General features: G+C 45.5%; 1 protein-coding gene across 2 annotated transcripts; it reads left to right on the top strand.

Moving 5' to 3' along the window:
* The first annotated feature begins 1,074 nt into the window (after window positions 1-1,074).
* On the top strand, window positions 1,075-23,664 carry LOC119383977 (uncharacterized protein F23F12.8). Of its 2 annotated transcripts, none has more exons than XM_037652261.2 (4): window positions 1,075-1,209; window positions 16,787-16,894; window positions 17,714-18,012; window positions 22,432-23,664. In XM_037652261.2, exons 2-4 carry the CDS (start codon window positions 16,798-16,800, stop codon window positions 22,822-22,824), a joined length of 789 nt encoding a protein of 262 aa, XP_037508189.1. In that variant the 5' UTR covers window positions 1,075-1,209; window positions 16,787-16,797; the 3' UTR covers window positions 22,825-23,664. The 2 variants fall into 2 exon arrangements, with proteins under 2 accessions (XP_037508189.1, XP_037508188.1); XM_037652260.2 differs by lacking the exon at window positions 1,075-1,209 and adding an exon at window positions 8,236-8,455.
* Window positions 23,665-24,887: the final 1,223 nt, after the last annotated feature.

Raw genomic sequence — 24,887 nt, forward strand, 5'->3', positions numbered from 1 at the left:
TGTGCAACGACTGTGCACTCGTTTCAGTTCACTTTCTTTTTATGTTTCGCGTCTAGTAAACCTTTCAGTTGCGAGTAAGCGCTCCTTGCGTCTCCTTCTTCGTCCGTGATGTTTGCGCTGTTTTAACCATAATGCCCCCTGGTCCGTGAATTAGCGGTGTTAAGTACAAAGCACCAGTGCACGTACTTTCAAAGTATTTTAGGTTAATTAGCGGGACCGCAAAAGTAAATGTAAGCATGGAAACAAGCAATAAACAAAGCAATATTGCATGAACAAAACACAAGCAATAGTGTAACATTTGCAAAAGTGCATTACATGGAACTGAATATGATAGTAGTACTTGACTGGTAATGCTGCCTTTCACTCTTAAAATTCTTACTTTCTAAAATGGCTCATAGAAGCATGCATTGGGAGTTGTTTGTTTGACTCTATTTTTACTGTAACAGGCAGGCCTAGCTCACCACAGACAGGGTAAACATTTCATTTTAAAAATTTGAAAGCTGCACATGCACTTGAAAAACATGAGCACAGTGGAACAAAGAAAGATCAAAACAAACCATTCACAAAAGTAAGCAATACTTTTGGGTAGTGAGTGAGGCACGGCTGCAAAGGGACAATTTTGTACTCAAAGTAATGTATTGTAATGTCCGAATAAAGACTTGCACAATTTACGGGGACTTGAAAAGCTTTTATATACAAGACAAAGCGGCTAGCCTGAGATGTTATGCAGTGAGACAGTTTCTTCACAGCTGGAAGTATGGCTGCCTCGGCGTATCATGCACCACGCTCTGGGGTTTTTCGTCAACATCGTCATCAGTGCATGCCACAAAACGTAGCCACTACAAGTGCTCAACAGATTGTTCTTTGAATGTGCAGATAATAATAATAATAATAATAATAATAATAATGTTTATTTCCACCAATACAAGGTTGATGGAGGGGGTGAGAATAAAAGCGACTGTCCGCTTGACTACGTTCTCACCCCCCTGCCAACGTGGCAGTACTGGGTTGTTTATTTTGGCCTTTGTTAAAGGATTTCCTTTACACAGTACATTTCCAGTGATAGAACTCAACCTGCATCTAGTACACAGCAGTGCAATAACAATGTAGACTACTTAGACAGTGGAATTTCCAATGCCTTTCTTTCATGTCAGGTCCCTTAAAACATATCGGCAAGGTCCTACTGTACAGAACGGCACTGTCAAACTTGTGAGTGTGATGTACCCTTTGTGTGACATGCTTAGTCAGTGCTGGTGGTCAGTTGTGCAAGCAGAAAAGAACCAATGCATCAAACATCCTGTAAGACGGGTAGAGGTAAAATTGGCAAAACAAAATTTCTTCCCACAGTCTGGGAAGAAATGGTTGGTTGGGGCATCATGCAGTGAGACCTACCAAGATGCAACGTGCATGCAGAACAGTTCTTAAGATAGCATTTCTTGAGCTTTTTGGTTTGCGCCTCAGTTTCATTGGTCGTTGTGAATTGGAAGATCGGTTGAAGAGCACATCACCCAACTCTGCCAAAGTGACATCCACTGGCAGGAAAAATAATGCTGAAGTTGCTCGCTGTCTTGCCAGGCAGATGAAGCTTGCAAGTTGTGCAAGGCAGCTTCATAGTCAAGTAGCATTGCAATACAGGCTTGTTCGTGTGGCATCTACGATATCATTCAAAGAGATTCATAGTGTTCTTCCTCCATCAGAGCTCAAGCAGTCTAGCGCAGGAAATCTAGTACTTGTTGTTCATCAACATCGTTTTCTTTGCGATTGCGCCACCTTTCCCATGCCTGCTGGCGATAGAAAATCACAAATGGCAACGTGTGCTTCAGGAAAAGTTGCTCTGATGGCATTCATTTCTGTGAGGCTGCAGTCAACCATCCAGTGTTTTGAATTCATTTCTGGGCACCATTCCCAAATTATCGATATGCCAGGCAGTCTCAAACTGTATGCAATCAATGCACCTGTAGTCATGTAGGCTACAGGGGTGTGTGCAACAGGCAAAAACAGCGGCAACGCATAGTGTGTAGTTTTATAGGTAGCATGGGAAATTAGATTTTTTGCATACTTTGCAAGCATAGACACGAATGATGTCTGACTGGTGACAGAATATTGTCTCCGGCCAGTGCAAAAGCTTGGTCATCTTCCACAGGCGCACATGTTTTGTCCTCCCTTTAAGTCCTTGTTTTACTTTGCGCTAAATATCGCTTCATCTTCCACAGCTTCCATGCTCAGGCTGTCATTTGGCATAGTGTTGCAGATTCGGAAGGCACGGAAAAAGAAGTTGGCTGTGGGCTCCCTTTTTTTTTTAATTCTCGAGAAAGGCCATGACTTTTTGCTGGTCTTCATTGCTGAATCATTCTTTTCTTAATACTGTTGGTTTTTGATTCTCAAGGTGTTCTCTAGCCAGAAAAAATGCTCCGGAGGGTTCAGGAGGTGGTGTTTCATCAGCGAAGAGTACGTCTTGAACAAGGAACTCATGGCATTTTCGCATGTCTTCGATAGATGTCATTCCACCATTGACCAGTGTCTCGATAGGGTCAAGACAGCCCGAAGTTGACTGGCTGGGCATGGCTTAGTGCAGTGTCAGTGCTGTGGTCTGTGTGTCCCTCTTTGCTTGTCTTTGCTTGTGAGGGAAATGTGGCAGCACTTTTCACTGAACACCTTGGATGCGCCTTTGGTTGTTTGCAGCTCCTCAGCCAGGCACAACGGTGCAGCCTTGGAGGCATGTTTCCGTTTCCTTTCACGTGCATGAGCTGTCAGACTTGCCCAAAATCACAGCCAGATGTGTGCTCGTAGTTTATTGCACGATTCACACCCAGGGTGCACAAGCTACCGATAGTGCTATCATTTAACACGGCTTCGATGTTTACTCTTGCCCGGTTCAACTGGTGTGCCCGTGCGCAGCAATGTTACACTGGACACTTCCTTCATTTACAAAACAACTTTATGCCCTTGATCATGGTGAAAGTTCCTTTTGAAATGTGGAGCAGGATTCAGTGTGCCTCTATATGTGACACCCAACTTAAGTTACTACATCATTCGTCTAAATGTTGTTCTGGGGCACATAACACCACGTTGCATAAATTAATCCAAATCTGAATGTGGGAGCATTGGTGGCAGATGCCAGAGTTGCCACTAGTTGGTTCGGCTGAGCAAACCCATGCTGTTTGGTACAGAATGTGTCACCAAGTTCCGGAGCTCTCTAGTACCGTGTGCACCATAGCCTAGCTATTGCTTCAACTCCTTGAACCAAAAATTAGAGTTCTGTTGCTATCATCTGAAAGGATGGTGGGTGCTTACTGTGACATATGCGGCTAAGGAATGAAGAAACAGTGAAAGCTGCTTGTCCAAATGTCTAAGGAATGCTGAGGGATAACTTCTGTAAATCCACTGAGTGCAAATTTAATTTCATCAATCCGGCTTATGATTTTTTTTTTGCTGCTGTTCATGTTAACACAATACTCTTCAGAAACGTTAGGGCAACAGAGTTACAGAACAGGCTCGGCAAGGCAGTCACTGTGCCCGAGCCTAACATGGATTTTGACACAAGGAAGCAACTTTCGAGATGGTGGCTGCTAAATTAGAAGGCTGAGAATAATCACCATCTGGTGTTGTGACAACTCGTGCAAGCCACATACACAGGTGTTCTTTTTCATTTTGTCACTGTCACAAATGTCCTCAGAAGTTTCATTGGAATTGTTTTAATTTGCAGAAACTGAGGTTATACTCTACATCTAGTGCTAATTGTGTGTTGCACACAAAACATGGCAAGGCAGCGAAAAAAATATGCCTCACAAGATTAGCTCAGTCTGTATTAGGGCCTCCGTACACTCAAGCCATAATGTGCCACTGCGCAGATAAGCCGCACACGAATGGTGCATGGAAGACAAGTCTGGTTACAAATAGCTCTGTATACTGGAGCCGCACGGGCAGCTTAGATGCATGCTCTAACTGGACAAGCTGCCATCTGTTGAGTGCTGGCAAAAGTTCGGCAAAGCGAAGGTGTTCGAGGTGAAATTACAGTTGCCGACAGCAGATGACACTGGCATATTCTTGTCAGTGTGAGTTCAAATTTCTACTGGTCGTGTATGGCTGTGATGGACTGCAAGCTTACGTGTCCACGTGCACACACATATACATACACCCTTGAACCAGTGAACAAGGCGCCTGTTGCTTCAACAGCGTTGAGCACTATAGCGCAACGGCATTATCTACGAACAGTCCTGCTTAGAAATGCTTTGATTATTGAGTTACAGCTGTAGATTGACAAGTTGCTGTGAACACAGGATGTAGATTTACATTTGCACTTTCGTGTTGACATTCTTTTACTCTGTGAAGTTGAAAAGTAAGCACACAGTTCTTGAATGCAGGGTATGTTCTTTTTCCTTTCCCTTCACATATAAAACTACCACAGGAGTTGAATAATCAAACATTAATTTAGATTTGCCTGCTACTAACAGAATCCTCCTCTCTATCTGCATACCACTTGGAAACATTTGAAAGAAAATAAAACCCGACTCAACCATAAACATGAAAGATCTGTTCAGTTATGCACAATGTCCTTTGCGGTTCTAAGAAGTGCGCAAGTGGTGAATATTTGGCAACGAATAGGAACCGAAGCAATGCACATATAAAATTTATTGTATGTCCACAACATACAATAAAGAGATGCCTACGAGATGTTTTCAAGAGCAGGGCATTTGATTGAAAGAAAATGTTAACTCTTACTGCTAATAAGAACCTTGTTAGGAATGAAACCACAAAATATAAAAATTTTTGCTGGTGCAGAATATGTCACCATCACTAATAGCAGAGTTATCTCATCCATGTATTAAGAAGCAGAATAGCAATCCTAGGTCTCATGCACCGCTTCACTTTGAGCAAGCACGGCGCTATAGCCATGAAGATGTCGCGCTGGAGCTGTTCGTCACAGCCAATGAGAACAAACGGATGAGCAGTCACCGCTCGCAAGCTCAGGGCCGTGTTGCATGATGTCAAGAGCGGCAACCACTCGTGGCAAAACATGGGCCACCCTCCATGGAACAGCAGCGCAGCTCAAGCGTGCACAGGTTCTTACTGGTAGCGTTGATTCCTTACACCTACATGGTTTCTTAAATATCACTTCTGAAATTCAAACAAACTCAGCTAAGTTCAACTCTGCTGTCCTTAGGTCCACTTATTCCTCAGCCTCATTTTAATGTCTGTTTTGTTCTGGCTGCGACTGGTGCAACATAATGGCAATCCTTCCCAAAAATGCAGCCCTTAATTATGAACAGAATGGATGATTTGCAAAAATCTGCATGATGGCTTTCCTGCAAAGTTTTTTTTAACCACAGCACTCTCGTTCACAAACTACTTTACTTGCTCATTGTGCTTTTGCCGCTCCTAATTCCAGTGAATTAAGGCATGAGAATAACACTACTAATGCTTTTAAGAAATTACTATGGCCTTATTGTCGCCTCTCCAACCCCCTCATGGAGAATGAGGAGGCTGTCGTTCGGGGGACGCACCTTCACTGTAACTGGAAGCCGCAAAAATGCAACGAGCGAGAAAAGCAGTCTGCGAATGAGAGCCAGGGGGAACGGGTTAAACCTCCCCCGCTTTTAGATTTTGCATGTGTAGGCAAATGCGCGAAGGGAAGACAGAAACTTAGGTGGGCAGCTGAGATTAAGAAATTTGCGGGTATAATGTTGCAGCAGCAAGCACAGCATGGGGTTAATTGGTGGAACATGGCAGAGGCCTTTGACCTGCAGTGGGCATAGTCAGGCTGATGAGTATGATATACAGACACGCATACAAACGGGTGCACGAACATACATAAGGTATGGCTGAACCCCCTCCCCCCCCCCCCCCCCCCGAAAAAATTTCTGGCTACGCTACTGAACAAGAGGGCTCGGTTGAAAAAAAAAAAAAAAAGCTTTGGAGGAAAGCCGTCTTGCAGATTCTTGCAAATTGTCCCTGAAAGGAGCTGTGAGATATATTGGAACTGCCCATTTTGGCACAGATAACACAAGTTTTGCTGTAAAGAGAGACACTGAAATTCCTGGCAGCCTGTTTTTTTTTTAAACTTGCAGAGAAGTATGAAAACCTCCTTCGCTGTTTTTCCGACTTGTAATGCGATGACAGAACACTTAGGTAATGCTTAGTGTTCGTGGCATGCTTAGTAGCATGCTAAGAACAGGTCTTCCCACACTTTGCACTAACAAAGCAACATGGGAAACCAAACCCACCGACCCGAAGCCAAATACAACTGTGAGAAACACCTCTTTTTTTTTCCTTTGCATGCCTTCTGTATGCTTTTTCGAAAGGATGGACATCTTTCCTGTTATAGCGGTATCATATCTTTCACACGTTTGATCACAACATCCGCAGTCATCACATGCATAGAAGAGATATGTAAAAAAAAAAGTTGTGTGGCTTTAACTGATTTAACGTCGTAAGGTCCAATGTACAGTGGAGCTGAGGGGAAGCCTCAACGATGAAATGCAAAGTGATGAACAGCTAGGTGAATATGGACATGGTTTAGCGCTAAAGAAACCTCCTCTCCCCTCCTCTTCACCACCTGCATCTCTCTGACCTCAACTCACCTCCCTCCTCCACTCGCCTTCGCTACACCCTTCCTCCTCTTCACTCCTTGCTATACTATACATGGTTATGCTATATTGCTTTACCCTCTGCTCCTCACCCTAACATCACTTCCCTTTCACACCATTTCTCTATATACTATATGTGGCTATGCTGTGCTTTACCCTCTCCTCCTTTCCATTTGCCTCACCCTCGCATCACTTCCCTTTCCCACCACTTGCTATACTATGAGATCTCTTCCCTCCTCCTCACCCTCCTTTGCTAGGCTGCGGACGATACTCCTACCGTTTGAGCTCGCTTTTTCAGTTCTGCATGTGTGTAATATACACGCGCACATACGTACCCCCCACCACCACCCAAAAGTTTGCGGAACGCGAAATTTCCGAAAAAGGGATATTATCGCTTTACATGAGAGCATAGCCTCCAAATAGATGTTCCAGCCTGTAGTAGTCCTTGCGACCTACGCACCTACCTGCTAGGTTAGAAGTGCCATGCACTAACAGAGCAGAAATTCGCATTTAAGTTCCGAAAACTTTTGTGGGCGGGTGTACATAAAGTATATATATGGTTGAACCAGCCCCGAAAAAAATTTCTGGCCACACCACTGAGCTCCATTCTCCGGTGCAGCTCCGGAAACGAGGACCCCAGGGCATTGATCGTAGAGTGCTTCGATGCCAGCGGTATCCGGGTATCCTAATTTGGCGCCAATTGTGGCCTCCCCTAGGGTGCCTAGGGGGCGCTAAAGAAGGAGGCGCTCGCTGTCAACTCAGTCACTCAGCGGTCAGTCAAGCCAGTTTTCTGGATGGGTGGCGACGTTTAATTTTCTGCTCATGAAACGGTGAACATGTGACATGCCGCACAGTTTTAAATGTACTACGCAACCCTACAATGGTGCACTGCTGCGTCCCCTATTGTAAATCGGTTAGCGGGAGGTCGAGAAATGTTTCTTTTCACGAGTTTCCAGTCGACGAGGAGCTGTGCTCACGATGGAGAAGAAACATCGGCCTGGAGAACCTCGTCATTAATGACAAGTCGGCGTCGACCCTCGTTTGTGGAAAGCACTTCCTTCCGACAGATTATACGTCCGATTGCCGCTTGAAGCGACTACTGCCAGGAGTTGTGCCGACCGTATTCGAAGATCAGCCACCACCGATCGACACAGAGCCTCGCCGAGATCGAAAGCCGAGGAAGAGAAAAGCTGCGGTGGCCGAACGCACCTCGGACGAAACCATTAGTGCAGACGACGACGAACTCGACCAGAAGCGCCTTCACCACATCGCAAGCGAAGACCGATCAAGTCGACTGTCGTCGCTCGTGGCGAAGCTCCGAAGGCAAGCCGCGTACGAGCGCTGGAAGTGTGGGATGCTCGAGCAACAACTTGCCGAGCAAAGAAAGGTGAACAGTTGTTATCACGACGACAGGCACCATGCCTCAGTCCGCAAAATTATCGCGGACGCGGAAGCGGGAAACAAGAGAGCTCTCTCGCTGCTCGATCAGCTAGAAAACTACGGACGGGATCGAATGCGCCGGATGCGAGCACAATCTAGCCCACCGGTGCTGTGTCGCACCGCCAGCACCGCTGCCTGCGTTCGGAAACCGTCCTGAAACGACTCCGGCACAGAGCACTGGGAGCAGCCGTCAGGTGCCACCAGTGGTCGCTAAACGCGCACGCTCTACCCTCGCCCACTGCAAGCGCCCATTTTGCACTCGCTCGGAGCACACGCTTGTTAGGCCTTTTCTCGTGCATAGAAGCGTACGTGGAGTAGTGTGTCACCTGTGCCTTGCCACTCGGAGCCTCGAATTTGGTCATCGCTCACGTTTCCGAACATGGAGGAGAGCGATCAACAGCCGCAACTGCTGAGCGTCTGCATGGAAGGTGAGGCCCGTGCGAGTGTATCAGGTCGGTTCGGGTGGCACTCGGGGCGCCATGATGGTCGCATGTTGATGGTCGTGCGACGGGTGTGACCGTGGTACAGTTCGCGTGTGCACTGTGTGTGTTTTGGTATCTAAAGGCGTTCTGGTTATCGTTGAAAACACTCTGCGAACGCCGTGCGTACCATGTGTGATGTGTTCTGGTGCTCGACATGTGTTGCCGCATAGCGCGGGCTGGCTTTTAATTTGTTCATGCTTTAAAAACGCGCGGATGAATTATGCACCAGAATGCCAACCTCACGTTGTACACTCACCCGATTTGCGACATCTGACGCCGGGAAATCGAGGCGCAAAGCAAATGCTCTCTCGAAAAGTCTTTAATACGATCGTTTCTGGGGAAAATGTTCTTTCTTCACCCACTGTACTGTGAAGCCTGTGATGATTTCTTTTAACAAACCAGAAACAAGCGAAGAAGATGCTACACGCATATTCCACGAGAGGCAGCTAGTTGGTCAGCTGTTACTGACACTGATGAATTAGTCATGCCCTTTGTAGTGGGTAGGTATATCTCAAGTGCCTTAACCAAAAGAAAAGTAGAGGAAAGAAAAGGAGGAACAGAAACTCAGAAGGAGAGAGGGAAAAAGAAATAGACGCACACACACACACACACAAATCATGTTCGCAGCTGCCGTCAAATGTCACCTCGTAGATCAACTACACCGTTTACACTAGTCCATACTGTCTGCGCCACCACTGCGCCAATCTCTGTTTTGTAATGTGCTCTGCTCTGGCCACCACTGCTCCTCCCTTTGGTATCACTTCTAAATCCCACTGCCAGTTGTATATGCTACGTTTGCTACTACTGTATATGCTACCTTTACTGCCAGTGGGAGAGTGGTGTCCTCTACATGATGTGGGCATAAACCAGTGAAACAGAAAACGAGGTGTGCCGTGTTAGTCTCCCCAACACTGCATATTCGGCTTTTGGCTTGGGTTACGTCAGCAGATGTGTCGAACCTGCGACGGTATCCCAGTGTATGCAGCGCTTCTGCACGTGCCTCAAAAATAAGTGCACTGCCACCGCTGTTGTAGTATAGGCGTTCCATGCCATATGCGAGCAACGTGGATTTCTCTTCCATTGCACGCCACTCCGATTCCTCCTCACGCACCCATGTTTTGCCGACATGGGCCACTTGTACATCTTGACCTCAACCCACGGGTTTTGCAATGAGACCAAGCTTTCTTTTCATGCTGCACAGGTGTGTGTGCACCACTGCGTTTGTGATGATGATTTGCTGCTGTTTCCTTCATAGGCGGAGAGTTTTCATTTTACCGGAGGGGGCGGGGGCCGACTTGCTCTTCCACATTTCTCTCTCACTCTCCCTATATATATATATATATATATATATATATATATATATATATATATATATATATATATATATATATATATATATATATATATATATAGAGAGAGAGAGAGAGAGAGAGAGAGTGTGTGAGAGAGGAGTCCAACTTCCAAATTAAAGAATTTAATGTAACTTTAGTCTCTTAGGTGCCCGCGATATCGTAATGAAGATATGTAAGTGGAAGACCCTAGATTTATTTTTCTGTTTACACAAAGACATCGATCCACCTCGTAACTATTGGCTCGAAGCGGAAAAGGTTGCGTAGGCGACCTTTTACGTTGACTCGTTGACTGCGTCGCGTAGAATCGATTTGCGAAATGCGTGGGCTTAGACTTTACTTTGTTAAAACATGCGCCACACAGGAGAGAGTAGGCTAACGCTATCACGGGAAGCTTTAATTATATGCCAGTGAGTTCAATTCAAGATGGCCAAAAGTAATTCTGAGATGGTAGCAAATACCATTTGCTACCACTACACCTTGTGCGAAGCTGCGGTTACGAATCTGGACGAGTAATGGAGTTGCTCATTGGTGGCCGAACTGTTAGTAAAGCCCTTTACTGATAAATCAAAACTGCGTACAATCTTTTCTCGGCACTTTTATAAGCAGGCATGCCGAAGGGTACCAATGTGTAGGCAACCAAGAAATTACCCGTTTTTTTATTGGCGAGTAACTTTGTGCGAAAGCGTTCACTGACTGACTGTGTCGGGATTGCTTTGTATTCTCAGTATCATTTTTGTGTTCTCAAAACCATTCACTACGGGGTTCAAGACAATTATAATAGAGCGCAGCTCTTAGGCGTCCGTTCCTGCGTTGAGCGACATCGCCATTGGCGTCGGCGGCGTAACCGATAGCGCGAACGAGGACGAAGGAGAGCGAACGCGGAGTCTGTCGATATCACGAGATACTGGCCTCTAACCTCACTTTCTTCCTGTGTCGCTCGTGCGCATGCAGGGCTGGCACGTGCACTGCGGCTGGCTTCGCTTGTCGTAACGGGGCTGTGGGCGTTTCACTTGGTTCGCGACAGCTGCAATGCACAGAGTATACAGTGTGCGTAGCACTCGAGCGCTGGCAGTTTCTGTGGCAATATGTAACGAATGTTACATTGCTACAACTGCGGATACCCAAAACATCAAACACACCTGGCGTTGCCCGAACACGAGGCTGCGCTCAGCGACTTATGCAGTATCGTAATCACCGGTGAATTTTTTAATTTGTCATAGCTTAAGTCATCGCTTCAGTTGTTCATCAGCACAACATATTCTGCACGTAAAAATCCGTCTGAGGGGCATTTTTCCATTGAATGTTTGACTTGTCTCTGGCCCATGTGCCGAACTTTAAATGGCTTAAATGAAAAAGAAGCAGGCATAAAATTAACAGCCTCCTGTGAAATAGCTGCCAGACAGGACGACCCGGGGATCTAAGCCAAGCTCTTAAAAAATACCCTGGGCCGGCACCAGGGGGGGCTCTGCTTCCCCATGGGGCAGTCCGGGGGGGGCCCAAGCCCCCCAGCCCCCCCGTACTCTTCACCTATGGTTTCCTTCCTAATGGGCGAGTGTAGTGACACCCTAGCACATATATACAAGAGGAAGAAAAAAAAAAGACACATCACACTGGAGAGGCCCAGCAAAAGGAAAGGAAAGAAACGAACAAACAAAGAAAAAAACAGAATACGCTAAAACACCCACAGGCACGCTCGACTTGCGCTTGTTGAGACGACTACACTGCTTCGGGCCACCCTGTGCTCTCCTCCGTTGAGAGATAACCACTGCTCTCCAGCATTCAAGGCTCCGCATCGTCACATTTGCAGCTCGTGGATCGCCCACACCATGTTTGCCCACGAAGCCCAGCGCTGTGCACCATGCCTCTGCGCATGGGAGGTCTATCTGACTGCACTCTAGCACAATAGGGGGTATGCACTGAGCCTTGATCCGCAAGGCGGCAACACTATCGCCGCGCCATTTTGGAGGTCCGTTCGCACACGCCGTCCGTACTGTTCATGAGTCGGCGTGCAGGAGGTGTTCCGGAGGTCTTTAGTCATTTGTGGCCTGTGGATCTCGGACACAGCGCGTGCAGGGAGTTTTTTTGCGCGTGCGGCGAGTGCGTGGACCGTAAAAATGGCGACCCCGCTGCTAGCGCTCCTCGCGGATGACGTCAAGTGCATACCCCCTATACGCACAATTGTTTCGTCTGCACGGCCACACGCGCGACACAACACCGAAGCCACTGCATGATCGAATGTTCTGTATGTGAGGATTTGAAGTGCGCCTGCGCGACCCTCAAACAGAAGTGAGCTCCTGGTGCCGTTTTCGTGAAGACAAACTGTGTTGATGGTACCACGGTATGTGCGGTAGAGTTTGAGGGTGGTTTTGCCATTCATTGTGTGCTGCCACATTTCCTCTTCCTTCTCACGCACCCGTTCTCACACTTTCTTGGTAAAGCGCCTTATGGTTTCAGCCTGTACAGGTTCTGTAAAGGTTAGTGGTGGATAGATGGATGGATGCTATGAGCATCCCCTTTATAACGGGGCGGTGACAAGTGTGCAACCAGGCTCGACAAAAAAAAAAAAAAAAAAATTTCCCTTCTTTTTTTTTAATGTTGGCCGAATGCCTCTACTTTGATTAAATATATCTTACTACAGGAAAAAAAAAGTAAATTCTTAGCCCAGTTCTCTGCCCTTTACGGCAGAATGTCTTTATTTTTTCCAATATTTATTTTTGTAATTCTAATTTTCTGCCACCAATACTTTGTCTCTTACTTATTTCAATGGCGGGTGTGTTGAGCTTTCCATTGTTGTCCCAAAAATCCAAGGCTTCATGTAGGCTCTTGCCCAAACATACACCTGGGTGGATATACCCATTTAATCAGAGCATGCTCCGCGGTTTCTCTATCTTTCCCGCAGCATGTGCTTTGTTCTTCTTCTTTACTGACTCTCGCTTTATAACTATGCATTCTAAGGCAACCCGATCTCGCTTCAAACGGTAAAGCGCTTCCCCTTGAATTATCGTAAAATGCCTCCCTCCTTATTTCATTTTTGCCCTTTCGGTAGTTACACAGAGCCGGTTTTTTCTCCATAGCTGCCGTCCAGTAAGTCCTCTCCGCCTGTCTGACCTTTCGCCTAACGCTCTTTGTTGACATATTGCTTACACTACCAGCCGTATATTTACTAGTGAGCCTTCTAGTTCTTTTTCTCCACTGTGTGTCCACGCTCTTCCTATGCAAATAACGGAACACCTTCTCTGCCCATCTACTGTCCTTCATATTCCTTAGCCTTTCTTCGAACCTTATTTTGCTCTGAGCTTCCCTTGCCTCAAAACTTGCCCATCCCATATCGCCCTTTACAGCCTCATTTGTCGTCTTTCCGTGAGCACCCAACGCGAGGCGTCCCACAGTCCTTTGATTTACATCCATTCCTGATTGCACCTCTGACCTGTTAGGTCACAGGTCTGGGCCAGTTAGTGAGCGCGCCCTGGTGTATGCTTTGTGAACATCTGTAAATTAACTTTCCTGCAAAAATATTTTTCACACGAAACCTCTTGTAACTGGACTGCTTTTCTCACTCTAAGCACGTTCACCCCCTCCACATTCCAGTGAAAGTGTATGAGCACCACTAATGCTTTTCAAAAAACTGCATGAATGTCATGCCTCATTACAAGCTTCCTAGTGTGCAGAGAGAAACTTAGAAGTGAAAGAAAGGCAGGGGAGTGTTGAATGGAAAAAAACGGTCTGTTCTGCCAGCCTGTGGTCGAGGCTGTTCATTTCGAAAACATAACTGCTAATAAAAGCATCACTTGTGCTCTTGTTGCAAACGATAGTGCCATTTTCCTCACTTTCAAGAGCCACTTTCTTTCTCAGCTGAACCCACTTATGATGCAACATGCCGCAAGAAATGTCGCGTAATTTTATTACAGAGTCTCGCCTGTAGTAAACCCAAAAACATTTATGATGCGCTAGTATACGCATTTGTACACAACATTGAAAATAAACCGCGTGAGATAAACCTTAAAATGTCCCTTAGCATAACAGCCGTCCAAGCATAGCAGTGCAAATTTGTGTAGATATGCTGCAGTTGGCTTCCACCTACTGTCGCACGGTGTGTTGTTCAGGCTATTGGCGAAGGCCTCCGCGATTAGCTCCGCCAACGCACCGTTGCCTCAGCTAATAGCCTCAACACCACGCTTTTTGACGGTAGGTGGTGCAGCAATGAAGTTTTCCGCCGCTCTGCCACGCGCTGCACATCCCGCAAACTTTTGCGGCTGACAGTACATATTAACCCTTTGCGGTCTTACGCCCTTACCCAATATGCAGTCCCAGTCAGGAGGCACAAGTTTTGGTTGTCATGTGACAAAAATGCTCAGGTACAAAAAAACATGTTGGGGGATTTATTTGATAATTGTTTCTCTGTACCCTGGGCTACCAGCGGTACTTGAGCATAGTTAGTATGGTAATGCTCGAAGCATTCGCCAAGGTGGAGGCCAGGATTTGCACTACACGTCTTTCAATAGAAGACAGTCTCTTACCTGACGCCTTTCTATCACTGCACACAGTGCTGTCCTTACCGTTGCCATTCGTAGTCTTGTATATGGAGTGCGGCGCTAAAATGAAGTCCTCTTTGCGCTAGAATCATCGTTGAACTCACTAAATGCACGCGAGTCCCATTTATACGATGCCCGCACAGAAAGCGTCTGCATCCAGTCAGCAGCACGTGCTACAAATTGCATGGGAAAATCTAAAGTGCCTTTGAAGAAGTGCTGCCCTCAACTGGAGTCAAGAACTGCAATGTAATTGCAGAACAGTGCCGAGAGTTTACGCAGCCCACGCAAACAGAAAATGTGAGCAAGCGTGCATGTCGGGAGGCTCCTGACATGCACGCTTCATAATATAATGCGAATACCCTCGCAATACCCTTTGTAATAAAAATAAACATGAGTGCAAAACTGCTCAATATATCCAATGTAGCCCCCAATCGCCTTTTATATATGTGGCCCTAAATCACCTTTTTTTGTTAAAAATGCTTTGGAAGGGGTAATGTGCCTTTCAGAAATATATTGCCAAAATAATTTTTTAAAAAGATCTAGGATGAGCACAGTGTTTAACTTCATCAGCCGTCCTCTAGTTTGCACCTCGCCTGCAACATTTCGTTCTGATTGAGCAGGGGCACTAATGAGTGGGAGAACATGACAGTTGGTTTCTTCCGTAAGCGAGCAGTTTTTGTCAAAATTCAAAATGCAACTTTGGCCACTCTTTAGTCGAGTGTACTTATTAAGCATGTACTGACAGAAAAGTTTTATACCTTGCTTTCTCTCTTACAATTAATAGCTTGTGACATAATTATGACATCTGGGAACCTCATTTGCTCGAGCACATGATAGTTAATTTTTAGGATAGATGTTTCAGCGCCTAGTCAGAGGCAGGATCAGGTTTTTTTTTAACACAGCTCGACAAGTGATCACACAAAACAGTGATGTGCTGCACGCAGCAACATGTGCATGTGAGCGCCGCATTGTTGTCTTTGTAAAGTCTGTTTAAAGTCCTTGTTGTATTCATTGTGCATCAAAAACAAGTGCAACTGCATTGTGCATCAAAAACAACTCCGGTCCCTTAGTCACCACAGTGCTAGCGTAGGCTCTTCAGCATTGAGTGCTAATTATAGAATGGAGTGTAGCACTTTTTCATAAGGTTATGACAGAAATAGTTCAAGGCTGACTGATAGTTTGTAGAGAAACAAGGATTTCATTGCATTCTAAAGGAGCCAAGGTCTGAGTCAGCCTGGTGAGCTATGAGAACATTTTCTCAACAAAATTGCAAAAATGCTTGAAAGTCTGTGGTGTACTAACATAGTGGAACTGGGTTTTGACAACATGGTGATGACGAGTAAGTGTTTATTGAGCAGATGCTTCCACATATGGTGGGAGGCCCACCTTAGTTCTGGAAGCCATGGTGCCTCGTCGTCCTGTTCACTCGGTCCACAAGCTTGGACTGGTTATCTGGGTGGCTACTGGTCAGTTAGTGCTCCCGCACTGGTGCTCAGAATTAATCTGCTGTTTCCCATTATGAGGTGTCCTGTGGTGCCAGTGATGCCTCAGAACATTTAAGACTTACTAATGAATGAATTAATAAATCATCAGAGCTAACACCGCGAGAGTGCTTGTTCTGGTGATGCCACGTTATTTATTGCAATCATTGTGAGAAAAATTTTTCATGATTGTTCTGCACATCTGTGAGGTAATTGCTGTGTATTCAAGTTGGTATAGTTACGTTTAGTGCATCTGAAAGCTAGCGAGTGACTACATGTTGTACTTGACTACTATAATCTGCCTTTATCAGTTTGGGCATGCAAATTGCCTTTCACTGAGTTCATTCCCGACACGAGATCACCGTGCTGCTATGAACTAAAGGGATTGAATGAGCACTATTTTGCATCCATAAAAGAAGGGCCTGCTGTTTCATATTTTGTACCGTTCATATTCCAAGGTACATTGCCGGAATGTCAGCCCACTTGGTGTTACCTGTGTGTATACCATAACTCTGTATCAGTGTGTGTACGATACGAAATGATATCATTGTCTTCGATAATAGCCCTGTAAGTTAGGTATGGATGCGAACACTCAATGGAATGAAGATGTGAACACTAACAACTTTAAAGCGCTGTAACTTAAAAAAAAAGACGTGAGCATATGACAACCCGAAGCACAAACTAACAACTCTTTTAAAAGAGTTTTTAATTTGTGTTGTGTGTTCACATTTGTCCCTAAGTTACTGTGCTATTGTCCAAGACAATGTGTAGTCAGCTAGCCCCTATTGCAGCACTTCCTGAGATATCACTCTGCACCTCTTGGCTGTGGAATTTCTGTTGGTTTTACAACCTAGTTTCACGATTATAAGTTTGCAGAGCTCAGCATTGTGTTCACTGCTACCATAATTGCAGGCGAGCAGGAGATGGTGATCCAGGTGGAGAATGCTAGAAGCTTACAGGGAACCACACTGGTGCCTGTACAGGTGATCCAAGACGTGTCAGCGATTCCTCGCAATGGTGGTGAGTGAAGTCTCATTATTTCTCTTTGTTGATGTACGTCTTGTCGGGCTGCTTGCACCCCCTAAGGAGTTGTTTCCACTTCATTGCACTTGCGTGTCTTGTGGGCCGGCTTCACCATGAACGCTATCCCAGCTGTATTCGCTGCTGTGTAAGAGAGGGCACTGTGTTTTCACGGTGGCACCACCTGGCAGCGAGGTTGCACTGGGCTATCAGGAGTGGCACTCGCTCTTGGTCGTGGACGGTCGACACTTGTGGGAGGTCCGTTTGGCGATTCTACAGGTCATCCCCACGGCTCCATCGCACACAAACAACGCGTTGCATTCGTGTTGTTTGTGTGTGTTGCAGGGGCGTAGCGGGGGGGGGGGGGTTCAACCCCCCCCCCCCCCGTAAATTTTTCAGTTTTGCTTGCGTATATATACACATGCACATACACACGCACGAACATACATAAAGTATGGTTGAACCCCACCCGAAAAGAATTTCTGGCTACGCCCCTGGTGTGTTGTGTTGTCTTGTGTGTGCTACATTATTTGTATAATTTGGCTAGAGGGCTCATTATGTAAATACATTGGCGTGTTAGGGTTGGTATAATTCCTAGTTACTGGAATTCCTGTTATACGCAGGTGCTACCTAAGCTCTCTCTCTGCCATAGTTCTCAATGCGTGGCTCATGTGGATTCATGTTGCTTGCATTTTTTATATATGTATAGGCACAATAGACCCTCTGCTTCTATTTTTCGCTGAAAACCACAAATTGCTGTGTGAGCGTGTCATGGCCCCTTTAAGGTTTGTGTGTCACATGATGCGCTCCACATCGCAGGTATTGAGTGGAACAGCCGGGAGAGCAAGGTCCTGCTGGAGAACTACGTGCGCTACGTGCCGCAGGTTGGGCCGGACAAGACGTTCCGCAGCAAGAAGGACATGTTCAAGCGCATTGCCGAGCACATCTTCGAGGAGACGGGGCAGCGGCGGACAGGAGATCAGTGCGAGAACCGGTACAAAACCATCATGCGCCGAAAGAGGCGCAATGGAGAAGGGCGCACCACTGGACTCGCCAGGGCTCGCATCCTTCTGCACAAGGCCGCTGTAGCAGAGGACGGGGAGGAGGAGGACATAATAGTGAGTATCCTGTAGTCCTCTGTATGCTTCAGTGTTGTGGAAGCAATAGACCTATCTCGCCATATGATCTGCATATGTGTGAGTTTCCAGCAGCGGATGCGTCTGCTTGCTGCATGATTCAGGTATATCGGTGTTTTCCATGAATCCTCGGCACATAAGATGATTTACTGCAGTGGAATACTGTGTCCATACCTCCAATGCAGTTATTTTATTTCAGCTTAACTTACATGCCAGTGCTGAGGAAAAAAAGAACAGTCAACAGTGCTTACATGTGACCAGGTCATCTCATTGTCGTTGATCTGTGCCTATGTTGCTCGATGTTAGTTGATATAAATACAGTGCCTTCGCTGCTTTGTATAGCAGTTAATAATAAAAACAATGAGAAAGCATGTTACCATCATCATGAAAGCATAGGTGTCATGTCATGCACTACACATCACAGGTATTGAGTGGAATGGCCGGAAGAGCAAGGTCTTGCTGGAGAACTATGTGTGCTGTGTTTGCTCAATCTGCTTGAGTGAATGTTGGCACACAAGCAATACACACTACCGTATGCAAAAAAAAAAAAAAACGCCAGGCCTGCGCTGAAACCGCAGCACAGTCACAGTGAAAGCTGGAAGAGCGGCGTTTCTTGAGCCCGTTAAGCTCTCTTGGGGCTACAATACAAGTACACTAGGAAGGTACCCACTACGCCATAAATCACAATTTTTGTGAAGTTGGGAAGCACCTACTAAGCCATTATTCGTCATTCTGCGGAGAAGCGAGCCACGAGCTACACGTCTGTAAGGCATTATGTGCACTTTGTTGACGCAACGACTGATGACGATGAAGAATTATGGCTCAGCCCTTTGTAATGGGTTGGAATCTTTAAACGGCCCACCAGTTATGTAATTTGCATTGGGTGACGCCTGGTCACTATTTCCCTCTCCCGTCATGCTGTATAACATACGTTGACGTGGCTGATGAGAGACGGGGGGGGGGGGGGGGGGAGAACACTGAGAGCCCGCGTCGACCGAGAAAAAAGAAATGGATCATGGCGCTTATGGGCTTCCTTGGCAACCAATACAAGTGCACTTGCGAGGAACCCACTACGCTATAAGTCATTGTAGTTTTTGAGAAGTAGGGCAGCAGGCACTGTGCCATTTTTCGTCATTCTACAGAGAGCGTTGGTACCTGCTAAAGGCATGTAAGGCATTAACGCACTTTGTTGATGCTGTGCCTGATGACGATGAAAAATTATGGCAGAGGCCTTTGTAATGGGTTGGAAGCATTCAACAACCTACTCGTTGCGCAATTTGCATTGTGTGACGCCTGGTTACAGAATTCGCGTTGTGCGACGCTTGGTGCTTATTTTACTCTTCTACCACGCTATATTGCATATGCTAATGTGGTTCCTTCCCGACATGAAGCCTGTATAGGACCTTTTTGCAAAGCAGTTTCCAAGCACCGGCATGGCTCAGAGGTTGAATACTGGGCTCCCAAGCAGAGGGCCCAGGTTCGAACCTCGTTCCATCCTGGAATTTTTTTTCTTATTTCATTTTTTTTTTCTTATTTCGAGCGATACTGGTTACGGACACCGGCGGCGGCGGCGGACAACTACGGCGCCAAAAACAGCCGGTGAAATGATCTCATAACAGCTTTCGCTGTAAAAATAACTTGGCCAAACTGCACAGAGCTCTCCCCGGCTACAAAGCTGCGCTATATAAATAGGAAGAAAACAAACCGAGGGGACAAGAAAAAGATAATTCGTGCCTAATTTTGTCAAAGCGACACATCCCACAAACACTGTAATGTCAGCACAGGACTTTGGTCATACTGATGTGTTAAATGTCAATGGAGATGAAACTGTCACCGTACAGCTTTGGACAGGAGGCTTTTCACGTCACCGAAATTTAATATCCAGCACTCGTATAGTATCAGACATCACGTACACGCACTGTGTGTGATAATTTGTTAGCTAAAGTGGCAGCCATTCAGCACTCGATGGGATAACGATAGGGTGGGAGAGAGGAAGTTTCTCAGATTTTACTACAAGATAAGCGTGTGGTTGGGCAGACCAAAATTGGCTGCTATTGCAACACAGTCATTGCATGGCCTTCAACCACAGCTCCTGTCTGCTGGGTATTCACTTCAGTTTGTGATACCGTGTGACTGCCACCTTTGCTTTCAGTGATATAAATACTGTATTTTAACCCATCATGGTAACCTAACAGGTAAGGTGCAGCACTGCTAAGCTCGAGGACGCAGGTTTGATTGTTGAATCAATGGTTACATTTTTTATAAATAATAAAAAAAGAGAGAGACGACCTTGCGCCCACTAGAAGTCAGCGTGAGTGAAACTTTGGCGAGCTGACAACACAAAACTCATCATACCAATATCCTGCCAAAGCAGTGGCTGTCTTTGTAACTTTGTGTAATGTGTTCCATCATGCCACAACATGAGCACCCCTAACAGAGCATCTGCTCCCCCTGATGTCAGGGAAGATCCTCGTGTTGAATTCACACGTGGTGGTGAGCTTAGTTGCGTTGTCAACTATGTGAGCATGTTGTTTGTAAAAAGGTGGGGATATAAACTGTCCTGCGAGATCCATCTTCTACACTGCTTCTTCAATTAAATACATACTCTTCGCTTTGGCTTCTTTGCACCAGATTTTTTCAGTTTAAGATAAAAGTATGGTATAGCTGAAGGTGACCGACTGTAACTCTTTTGCGCTACCTGGAAAGCACCGAAACTGGTGTCCTTTAAGGTGATATGAGGAAACTGGCTGTGCCTTTTTATACTTATGTATGTACAGTAGGTGATTATTACACCATTAGTTCTTTTTTACTTCGAAAGACTTTTAAAGGAATTACTTTGGGGGTTCCAATTATTCACTTGTAGTCACATGTTGCTATTGCAATACTAGAACTGAATATACATAGACAAGTCATATCAACCGAACGTAAGCCCTAGGGCTGCCACTAGGTATTTGTCCTTTAATCTTGCCATGATGTACATTGGCATTTCTGTTTACAACAGTTTCCCAAGATTGTGTCTGTTGTAATTTCGTAATGTAATTTCTACTGTAATTGTCATAAGTGGAAACATAGGATTGTTGGTGGTTTTAGTTACTGGTGTTTTGGGCAAGTCAGGGGAGAATATGTGGTCAATTTGATGGCACATTGGACTAGTATTTCTAGAGCTAGGCTTTGCTGCTGAAGTTTCTAAATACATCAATAAAGTGTTATTTATTTATCAGGGCAATACAAATTGCCCAAAGGCATTGCTGTACAGGGATGTTACATAGGAAGAAATGCAAATAATAGTTGCAAGGTGAACACACCAAGAGTAACACACATACAGTAAACACACGAATGGCTTAGGTTCTGCAAGTCAGAATAAATGCTATGCGCCATCACAAGTATGCCATCTTAGCACACTCACAAAGTCTTCCAAGAAAAAAAGGCAGATCAGGGGAAGATGGAAGATTGACGAGATGAAAGATTTGTGAACACGTGGTGTTGCTGGAGCTAGCGACAGTCTGCAGTGACTCCTCGTGTTCACGAATTTTTTCTCTCACAAAGCCTTTGTCATTTGTCGACACCACAATCAGAGGCAGTTTTTTCTATTCTTCAATCCTGCGGCGAAAGAAACACGATTGAAGTACTTTCGTTCGGCAAAAGCTTTTGCGTGTTTTTCTGTTATGGTCATGTCTTTGTGACATGACCATAACAGTTAATGGCGAAATTATTCGAGTCAGTTTGATTTAATAATGAACACATATATACAGAAAAATGGGTATCAAGTGTGTCCCAGCAGAGCATGTTTTTCAGAGTAGTGAAGGTAGTGTTAATTTCATAGGAGTTTGTTGAAAACCGCTTTGCATTATTTTGGATCCTTCCTACAGAACGTAGTGTGATAACACTTGGAAATATTTAATGTCGTGAATTGTAAATGTCGTAAAAAATAGCTTAGTGGTGCCTACATGCCAGCAGTGTCTGTGTCAGTGTTCATGCTCCTATAAGTCACACAGTCACTGGTGTATAATCTGAACAAAATTGCATGGCGATACGGCTTCATTACTGTTGCTGGAGCTTGCTTACATTTAATTGGCAGCTAATGTACTGTCTTTCATGACATTTGAAGTGTAAGGCGCGACGACGACAACAGACAAAAGGGAGAGTACACACACACGGAGCGCCACTCCCTTTTGTCCGTTGTCGTCGTCATGCCTTAAACTTCAAATATGCTGAACCAACACATCCAGACTGCCATTATTACGTTTCTTGTGACTTTTACAGTGCTTTTAGATTACTCTTGAATAATCATTCGTTGAAACCAACCAGCATATGCTGTGAGTGCTGGTGGAATGGCTGCTGGTCTTCTTTTTATTTATGTCTTTGTGGTATGCACTGATGTTTGCTCCTAAATGTACCCAGGAGGAAGAAGAACCAGAGATTGAGGATGAGGACGATCAGCCTAAGCAGGAAGAATTGCAGCCAGAAGTGCAGCAGGAGGAGCCCGAGGACGACGAACCAGAACTGCTGGCTGAACTGGCCGCAATGGGTGATCACGAGCAGCAGATGATCCGACGGAGCTCGAGAAGGCGCAAGAACACTTCGGCAATTGACCAGCAGCTGCTGCTCGACCGGCTGCACGAACTGCACGAGCAGCGTGAACGAAGACGGGACGAGCGTGAACGTCGCAGGGACCTAAGGCACGCCGAACAAATGAGCCTGCTCCGAAGGATCCTCAGTGTGCTGGAGCGGCAGCCGCTTACGACGACGACACCGACCGTAAGTCGCCTACGAGTGGCTGCGACTCACCGGTGACACCTGCCGCCCACCGGTTGTGTGCATTGAAAATTGTGTGGGTGCTGTATTTATATCTTGCTGATATTACAGTTGTGAAAGACATTGATCACAAATTAACCTTGTCTTATGGAGAGTCAGGTTGTTGGTTGCCAATAAGAACCATGGCAAGTTTTCTGCGTGAATGTTTTTTATGTTGCTAAAATGCCATGTTTTATTGTTTAACCTGACCTCTCATGTTGAAGTGTAGGGCCGGCCTAGCATGTGTGCTGCAGTCAGATTAATATCGTTATGAAGCAGTGTACTTATATGTGCACCGAAAGGACTGCATAGTAACTGCGTTTTGCTGGTCTTGTGTGTTACATTAGCTGAAGCCACATGCAGCGTGCTTCTGAGGCCTGTAGAGGTGAGTGTTAAAACCAGCATGGCTTAATATTCGAAATTGAGGCCATCGTTTATGACAAACAGAGTGCTGACGGCAGGTTTTATTCCATTAATGTGCATGCAGGCAGCCTTCTGTGGACATAAGTCGCTGTTTTTGTTCAAAGAAATTTGTCTTTTTTCAGTTCTTTCTAGTCTACATGTTTGCACACTTTGGTCATCATAAAAAGAAGTCATTCTTGTTTTCAGGCACATTAAATTCACCGTGGAAATATTTCCGTTATTTTGTGTGCGAGTGCTTTGAAGTGCTACATTGGTACTCGCTCTATAGTGGTATTATTTCACTCTATATTAAGGGCAAAGAAACTGCTGTTGCTGTATATCAAGCAGCCTAAATGGTCAGCCTTTTGTTTTTCTGTTGCTGCAACAGGGAGGTGTTGCTGCTGCATGGGAGGTGTTTGTAAATAAAGTGCTGTACATACCACCACCGTGTCTTCTGCTTGTATGCACTTTTGGTTAGGCCTAATTTTCCTGTGATGCTCTTTGGCATCTCAGATGTGCGTAGTGACATTGTTCACAAGTAATGAAACCTAACGACTATTATGCCAAGGAAATCGTAGGGTATAATATTTGTGGTTTAACTGCATCTTAAGAATCATTACACTACGGTTAAGAAACCACAAATAATGTCCCCCATGCTCCCCTTGGGGTAATTGTCTGTCCTGTTTCATTAAACGTGTATAATACAGAAAAAGCGAGCCCCTCCGACAATTCCCCTACTTTTGTAGTGACATTGTTATGGTATTGTGTACTGCCTTGCATTTTGCTCGTTGAGCAGTCGTGTGTTCATAAGGGCGAGAAGCATGGCTAAATCAGCCAGACATTTATTATCTGACAATTGTGTTGTCTACCACACCATAATTAATGCTAATCACCAAATCTTGCTTTGAACTGACCTAATCAATATTAAAACATATTGTACTGATTAGGCTACCAAGCTTCTAAGTTATGTCCGTAACATGCCATTGCAATCTCTCCCCGTCCTTTTATACATAACAAGCATATGGAATTGCTTAACTTGTTGAAACGCTTGGGCATCACTATTTCTACGACCTTGACTGGCATTTACATGAAAACAACATTATAATGTCTGCTAACAAACAGGTGTGTTTTTTTATATGTCACATGCAGAAGGCTCCTCCCTACGTTGCACTGGTAACATTCAAATCTTTTGTGAGACAGACCTAAACTACTGCTAATTCAAAAAAACGCCAGGCCTGCGCTGAAACCGCAGCACAGTCACAGCGAAAGCTGGAAGAGCGGCGTTTCTAGAGCCCGTTAAGCTCTCTTGGGGCTACAATACAAGTACACTAGAAAGGTACCCACTACGTCATAAATCACAATTTTTCTGAAGTTGGGAAGCACCTACTAAGCCATTATTCGTCATTCTGCGGAGAAGCGAGGCACCAGCTACACGTCTGTAAGGCATTATGTGCACTTTGTTGACGCGACGACTGATGACGATGAAGAATTATGGCTCAGCCCTTTGTAATGGGTTGGAATCTTTAAACGGCCCACCAGTTATGTAATTTGCATTGAGTGACGCCCGGTCGCTATTTCCCTCTCCCGTCATGCTGTATAACATACGTTGACGTGGGAAAGAGACGGGGGGGGGGGGGGGCGCGAAGAACTTTACTGAGACC

This window comes from Rhipicephalus sanguineus, chromosome 2, assembly GCF_013339695.2.
Source record: "Rhipicephalus sanguineus isolate Rsan-2018 chromosome 2, BIME_Rsan_1.4, whole genome shotgun sequence".
Classification (NCBI taxonomy): domain Eukaryota; kingdom Metazoa; phylum Arthropoda; class Arachnida; order Ixodida; family Ixodidae; genus Rhipicephalus; species Rhipicephalus sanguineus.